General features: G+C 44.2%; 1 protein-coding gene across 1 annotated transcript in view; it reads left to right on the top strand.

The window, feature by feature from the left end:
- Window positions 1-7,361: 7,361 nt before the first annotated feature.
- Window positions 7,362-8,242, top strand: part of LOC123247582 (5-hydroxytryptamine receptor 3E-like) — an 8,546-nt gene continuing 7,665 nt past the window's right edge. Inside the window, exon 1 of the mRNA XM_044676514.1 lies at window positions 7,362-7,388. Within this exon, the coding sequence (XP_044532449.1) occupies window positions 7,362-7,388 (27 nt within the window). The remainder of the gene's footprint in view (window positions 7,389-8,242) is intronic.

The following is an 8,242-nucleotide window of genomic DNA, read 5'->3' as shown; positions in this document are numbered from 1 at the left end:
GTCCCAGATTGACCTTATCCTTGAATGAACAATAAACCTTAAAATACTTAATGATTCCAGTTTAGGTGAAATAGTAGATATAATCAAATCTTAAATACTCTTTTTGTCTTAGAAGTCTCTACTATTCTATCTGAGACCTCTTCCAGAAAGCTCAGTCCCTGACTGAAACCATACTTTTGTATCCATTATAGTTTAGGACACTCCCTGATGCTCCAACCTCCAACTACAGTCTCTTTACCAAGCCTACTTGCAAATTGTCAGTGTATGTTTGCTGTACTTAATTCTCCAAAAGGCATTTAAGTCCCCAAGTTCTATTATTCTATGGAAAATCATCTTTGGTGGTGTGTTCTCCCAGAGACAATGTCCCCAGAGCCCCCAGAGCTTAGGCTCTGTGTGGTATTTAGTGCTTGGCTCTGTGTGGCAGCCAATTATTAAGAACTTGTCTCTTATCCTGATTAAAGATTTAGTTTTTATGACTACTTTAGTGGTTCTGTGTTTTTCCAAGTTGACACTTCCTCGACTTTATATTCACATTTTATATGTGACTGTCAAGTACATAAAGGCCATTATTTGAAGGAAGAGGGAAAGGAAAAGGCATTTATATAGGATTTACTGTGTTCCAAGTGCTGTATTATAAGTACTTTTTACAAATATCTTATTTGTTCTTCATAAGAACCCTTCAAAAGTAGATGCTATTGTTCTCTCCATTTTATAGTTGGGGAAACTGAGGTAAATAGACTTTCTCAGCATCATATAGCTAGGAAGTATTTGAGGATAGATTTGAACTCAGATCTTCCCGATTCCAGGCTCAGTATTCTATTCACTGTGCCACCAATAACCATATAATCCTCAGCCAAGCTATCTTCTGCCCTGACTTCCCAACTTCCTATTGGCACCTGAGCTGCAACCCCAGGGTGAGGCATTCCTTTGGTGACACTCTCAAGCCACCAAGTTTACTTGCCAATGAGGAGGCAAGGGTGACCTGACACCAGTAGTATTCAAAGTCAGGTCTTGAGGTGTGGCTTTTAGTCCTTTAAGCTCTGCTGTGCCCCTACCCCCTGACAAGTCCCCAGAGAGGCACTGAGAAGAGAAGGATGAAAGAGAGACAGCATTGTAGGGAGGGATTTCTCCTCTGCCTGATTCTCTGTGTTCTACTTCAAGGTAAGACAGGAGCAGGGAAAGGAGATGGAGCAAAGCCAACTTTCAGGAAGTACCCCTGACCTCTTCATTTTAATTTTTCTTCCCATCATTCCTATCTCTTGACTTTGCTTTTATCCCAGATAGAAACAGAATTATGCCGGGCCTTGAACCTTCCTGGCTGCCTCCCTCTGCTTCCATTTAGTCACTTCATCTCTGCTTCTCACTTCTCTAATTCTCTTTCATTCCAGGTAAAGTACTTATACCCCCTACATCCAGGTACTCATTGACATTAAAACAAATATATTATGCTATCTCCCAGCCTCTGGAGATAAATGATATGGGTTAAGTGATATGGAAACATATTCTGAAAACATTATTGTTATATTTTGTTTTTGCATCACTTGTATTTCCTGATCCCTCTGGAGGGCAGCTAAGTAGTGCAGTGGATAGAGTGAACTCATCTTCCTGAGTTCAAATCTGGCCTCAGACACTTACTGTGTGACCCTGAGCAAAGTCACTTAACCCTGTTTGCCTCAGTTTCTTCATCTATGAAATTAACTGGAGAAGGAAATGGTAAACAACTCCAGTATCTTTGCCAAGAAAAGGCTAAATAGAGTCAGGAAGAGTTAGACAGGATTGAACAGCAAACAGCCTCTCCCTCTCCCTGCTCTCCCAGAGAGCAAACCTTTATAACAAAAGCTAAAAACATCAGGGCGTTGGGGGGGAGGGAATCAGGAACACGAAACAACAAGGCTCAAAGAAGTCTGAACCACACTCATAATCCCCCAGAAGAAGTATACGGGGGAGAGCAGGAGCCTTCTCATATCTCTTCTTCATGATAATTACGCAGCATTCCGTTTCGATTGATTAATTGTGGTTATTCTTTCTTTTTACATTGTTGTAGTCATTGGGTATATTTGTTTTCTTGGTTCTGTTCTGCATGTTTTACTTTGTATCAATTCATACAGCTCTTTTCATACTTCTTTGTAGTCATCATATTCGTGTTTTTACATTCTCGTACCCTTTTGTTTAATCATTTCTCCCTGCTCCTCTACTTTGTTTCCAATTCTTTGCTCCTTCAAAGAGGACTGTTGCAAATATATTGGTTTACATGTTCCTATTTATTGTACATCGTATGGGGGATAGAGAACCATTGTCAGACTTTGGAATCTGAGGTCCAGTCCAGCTTCTGGCATATACTGACCGCGGGATCCTGTGTGAGTCCCTCCCTCTTGATGTCCCAGACAACTGTCACAGACTATAAGTTTCCGAGAGGGTGTCAAACTGCCTCAAGCCCAGACTCATCTCTCTTCCAAGCATTTTGTGACTTACAAAGTACTTTACTCAAAAGAGAGCCTTTTTTGGCTAGTAGTGAAGGTTTCGTTATCCTCATTCTTCATAGGAGAAAACTGAGTTGCAGAGAGTTACAGCAAGTGATGGCTAAGCTGCCAGAAATGGAGAAGTAGAGAAACCAAGACCTCAAACCAGGTCTTCCTACTTTGGTTCTTTGTGTTCCAATTTTTTGGTCCCATTGTGTGTGTTCACTGGGATCGTGTTTGCCATCCATATTTCAAGGGGGTGGGAGCGGTGGGGGCAGCTGGGTAGCTCAGTGGATGGAGAGCCAGGTCAAGAGAGAAGAGATCGTAGGTTCAAATCTGGCCTCAGACACTTCCCAGCTGTGTGACCCTGGGCAAGTCACTTGACCCCCATTGCCCACCCTTATCACTCTTCTACCTAGGAACCAATACACAGAAGTTAAGGGTTTAAAAATGTAAAAAAACAAAAAAACAAAAAACAAGAGGGTGAGGGAAGAAAGCAAGGAGGAAGGTAAAAGATAGCACTGAATGAGAAATCATTACTGACACCATTAGAAGACAAGGCATTCTGCCCCTGGCCCACAGAGGGTATCTCTGCTCTTCTTCTGCTGAGATCCAGCTCCATAGTAGAATTTGACTCCCTCAAGGGCAGGGATTATTTCGTTTTTGTCTTTGTAAGCCCAGCACCCAACACAATGCCCAGCACAGAGTAGGCACTTAATGAGTCCCATTGAATCAGACACAGAGTAACTATCCAATGAGGACCCCAAATGTTAGTAATAATGATTTCCACAGATCCTTGGTAAGGGCTAGGCAAGGGGGGTTAAGTGACATGCCCAGGGTCACACAGTTAGGAAATGTCTGAGGTCAGATTTGAACCCAAGGTCTCTTCTCTCTTGACCTGGTTCTCAATCCACTGAGCCATCTAGCTGCCCCCTTTCCCATTTCATAGATCCTTGGGGAGGTGACTAAGGAGAGAAGTCTCTAAAGGGGTGACTCAAGGCTTTCAATTTGGTTTTCTCTTCACCATTCTCACGAATGACTACATGAGGGAACAGATAACATATTCATTAAATTTGTAGATGACATGGATCTAGGAGGCCCAGCTAGTATGTTAGATAATAGAACTGGGATCCCAAAAGATCTTGATAGGTCAGAAGGATGAGACAAGTCTAAAAGAAAAAAAATACATTTAATAGGGATAAATACACTACCGTTGGGTTCAAAATACTAACTTCGCAAAATAGAACTGGGGAGCTATGGCAAGAAAACAAAAAGATCAGGAGGGTTAGTGAGATGCAAGATGAGCAGACAACATCTCTTCAATATCAAAAAAGCTAATGCGAGCCAAGGTTATATTAAGAGAGGCTCAGGGTCCAGAACAAAGGAGGAAAGAGCCCCACTGTAACTGCCATTTAGCAAGCTTTTGGCTGCTCTATTTTAGAAAGAACAAAGCCATGACAGAACACAGTCTGAGGAAGGCAACCAGGACAAGGAAAGGGCCTGGACAGTAAAATAAAGTGAGACTTTTAACCTGAAGAGTGGCATGATAGAAAGAATGCTAGATCTGGAGTTTGAGAAGTTAGGGTCATATCCCATTGATGCCACAATCTTAAACAAATTCCTTCTCCTTTCCTCTGGGGCTCAGTTTGCTCATCTGTAAAATGGGGGAAGTTGGACCACATTTCCAAATCTTATTCTCCAGTTCCATGAAGATTTTAGGGAGGGACATGCTGGCTGGGTTCAAGGATTTGAAAGGCCATCATTTAGGAAAGCGATTAGAATTATTTTCTTTGGTCCCAGAAAATAGAAAGAAATGACTAGAAAAGGCTTATCATCAAGGGAAAAAAACTAACCTAATAATTAGAGCTTCCCCAAAATGGAATGGGCAGCTTCAAGTGGCAGAAAGTTCCTCCCAAGGAAGGGGAGGATATCTTTGGATATATGCTAGATAACCATTTGCTAAAGGAAATCAAGTGGCATAATGCCCAGAGGTCTGGACCCGGGGACCAAATCCAGCCTCAGATACTTCCTAGTTGTGGGACCCTAAACAGATCCCTTCACCTCTACCTGCCTCAGTTCCCTCATCTGCGAAATGGCAACAATAATAGTGTTATTATTGTTAACCTCCCAGGGTTGCTGTACGGATCAAATGAGATCATATTTGCTAAGTACTTTGCATAGCTTAAAATACCATTAAAAACTCATTATTATTCCCTAGGATTAGAAAGGACCTCAGAGGCCACAAGTAGAACTCTCCCCTTTCACAAATGAGAAAGTGAAGATATTTGGAAGTGAAGTGACTTGCCCAGGGTCACGCATCCAGTAGGTGTTAGAGATAGGCCTTGATTTCCTGGGTTCCCATGATTCTGAGACTGGTTTTCTGTCCATTCCACCATGTGATATGTTAGCAGGGCATTAGATTGTGGAATGAAGGAGACGTGGATTTGAATATCTCTGCAGACACTTTCTAGTTGTAAAACAACCCCAATGGGCAAATCCTTTAAGTTTTCTGTTCCTCTAGCAATCAATCTCTATTAGCAGAAAAAGTTCTCCAGCCCAATGAAAACCCAAGGCTAATCTTTTAAAAAATGTGAAAAAGTTGCTGCTTTAATTATGTCAGACTGGATGGCCTTTGAGTCCCCTCCTCATTCTGAGATGTAGGAGTCTCTAAGTGAATCTCACAGTTAACATCCTAAATCAGTGATGGTGAACCTATGGCACAGGTACCAAAGATGGCACACAGAGTGCTCTCTGTGGGCACATGCCTCCCACCCCATCCCAATTTGTTATTAGAAAAGCAGAGGGACTCGGGATGAGCTGCTCCCCTCTCCCTCTCCACTGTGCCTGATGACATTTTTTCATATTCCCCACCCCTCTGCCTAGCAGCCCAATGGGAGCATACAGGGGATAAAGTGGGTGGCTCACAGGTGGCAGAGCTGGAGGGGAGTGGAGTGCTTGGGCCACTCCCTTCCCCCTCTCTATGCTTGCTGAGGACATTCCTCGCTTCACCCACTCCTCTGCCCAGCAGCCCAATGGGAATGTTTTCTCCCTACTCTGTGTGGGATAAGGGGGGAGCAAGGTACATCCAGAACTGGGGGGAGGGGCATGGCACATGGTCTCTGGGGGCAGGTGGGCATGGCATGGGGGGGAGGGGCAGGACCAGGCACTCCGTATCTAAAACGTTCACCATCATTGTTCTAAATTACAAAGAACAAATAATATCCTGCATTGTGGCAACAACAACAACAACGATAACAACAATAATAATAATGTCAGGGTGTCTTAGCTGCCCAAGTACCTCCCACTGCTCTCACTCCTGCTGCCCTCCAGTCCTGCACAAGATGAGAGATCCGTGTATTGAAGGGAAATGAAGGCAGATTTCCTCCTTGACCTGGATGGAAGATCTAGGACAAGATAGAACACCCCAGAGATGACCTGTGAGGTTTGGGAGGTCAGGGGTGGGAATATTAAAGTGCAGTCACTGGCCCAGGGTGGACTTTTCGGGGACGCTGTTGGAGTTTTGCATGGTGGCAGGAACCCTGGAGGAAGTAAGGGCTGAGAACTGACCACATCAGCTTCCACCATTTGCCTACTAGACCATCTCATATGCTCTGGCCCAAACAGGAAGGGTCCCAGAGTATGGAGAATCTGTTCAATGTGAATCGTGGGTCATCTGGAGATTAGGGAGACTTTGCATGTATTCTCCAATAAACCCTTCCAGTCTTCCCTCTGAGAAGGTCCGCATATCCCGGGGCTTGTATCCCTCTCTGATGGGAAACCACAGAAGGGGAAATCTCTCTTGCAGGTTTCTCACCCTACACTGGGCACAGTGATGCCTACACCATCAACTGCACAGGGTTCGACCTGTATGGAGTGGACCCTGATGCCTTCCAGTCAGTGTTTGACAGAAAGGCCTTCCGTCCAGTTGTCAATTTCAGAGTTCCCACCCTGGTCAACATCTCCTTCACCCTATCTGCCATTCTGGATGTGGTGAGTCCTGAACCCTGCCATATCTCCCTGGGCCCCAAAGACGAGGACAGGATAATAGAAAGGGGGTCGGCTTTGATGTCAGAGGATCTGGCCCTCCTGTAACTCGGGCAGTGGTGAACAAGTCACTGTCCTGTCACTACACATGTAGGCCTAGCCTAACATGATATTTTTGTGACAAATTCAATTTTCCCAAGTGAAATTCTATTAGAAATTTCCCTTTAAAAAAGCAACAACCTTTTTTAAAATCTTAGTAACAACTCTAAGACAGAAGGGCAAGGGCCAGGCAAACGGGTTAAGTGACTTGTCCAGGGTCACATAGCTACTCTATTTGGAATTTTCTAGTAGCAGCTCAGACCCAATGAACTTCATGGCACAGTGGATAAAACAATAGACTTGGAGAAAATTAACAATTGAGTTCAAATCCTACCCCTCATTCTTACTAGCTCTGTGACAATCTAAGACTCAGTTTCTTCATCTCCAAAATGGGAATTGGAATAACTGAGATACTTCCCTTGTGGGGAATGATGTAGGGATATCAACATGCGTAGAGCACTTTATTGGCATTATGTGGGCCTCTCTGGCCTCAGTTTTCCCATCCATGAATAGCATAAAACACTTTACAAAGCATATTATGCATAAAGCACTTTTTGAACCTTAAATGCCTCAAATATGCCAAGTATTATTGTTGTTACTTCTTCCCCTCTCCCCCGAACTCTACACCCAGGTCTCTGGCTTACTTACCTGTTGGGGCTCATCATAACTCCCTGGTTTATAGTGGAACAACAAGTTTGCCACTTGGGAGATATAGCCTGAGCATTTAAGTGCAGGAAAGGAGGCTGGCATGGAGCTGGGCTTCCTGAGCTCCTCAACCCTGATGGGAACCTCTTTCCTTAGGATGCACAGATTCAGCTCATGACGTCCTTTCTCTGGGTGAATATGGTAAGGCCAACTCTCCTTCCTGGTTCTATTTCTTCTGCTAGTCAGAACGTATTTCCTGTGGCTAGCAGAGCCCAGGGAATTAGACAAGCCCACGCCAAGTGGAGGCAGTGTCTGGATCTATCCATGCTGATTTCTGTACAGTTTGTCTCTTCCATTAGGCTGTAAGTTCCTTCAGGGCAGGAATGATTTCTGGTTTCTCTCTGGATCTCTAAGTGTTTAGTGTAGTGCCTGGTACAAAGTACGGACTTGATCATTGTTGGTGGATTGGGCAAAAAAAGTTTCCTGGAAAGCCGGCCAGCCAAAAAGGCAGAGATGGAAAGAAACCTCAGACAGGGAGGGCAGTCTGGACCAAGGGGCCTGGAGTCTCAAAGTGAGTACCAGCTCTTATCTCTAGGGCAATGGAGATAACATTCATGGTCTCCCTGGAATCAAGTCATTGGAGTGGCAGATGGGACCTTGCTCAATAGTGAGGTGATTGTTATGGATCCAGGGCTTAAAAGTGAGAGAGTAGAGAGATCAGAATTTAAGAGGGCATGATGGAGGTAGCTAAGTGGTTCAGTGAATTGAGAGCCAGGCCCAAAGATGGAAGGTCTTGGGTTCAGATCCAGTCTTAGGCACTTCCTAGCTGTGTGACCCCCATTGCCTAGCCCTTACCACTCTTCTACCTTGGAATCAATACACAGTATTAATTCTAAGATGGAAAATAAAAGGAAAGGAAGAAACAGAGAAACAGAGGAAGGAAGGAAGGAAGGAAGGAAGGAAGGAAGGAAGGAAGGAAGGAAGGAAGGAAGGAAGGAAGGGAAGAAGGGAGGGAGAGAGGGAGAAAGGAAAGAAGGAAGGAAGGAAGGAAGGAA

The sequence above is a fragment of the Gracilinanus agilis genome, chromosome 4, assembly GCF_016433145.1.
Source record: "Gracilinanus agilis isolate LMUSP501 chromosome 4, AgileGrace, whole genome shotgun sequence".
NCBI classification, from domain to species: domain Eukaryota; kingdom Metazoa; phylum Chordata; class Mammalia; order Didelphimorphia; family Didelphidae; genus Gracilinanus; species Gracilinanus agilis.
This window is presented reverse-complemented; position numbering and strand designations above follow the sequence as displayed.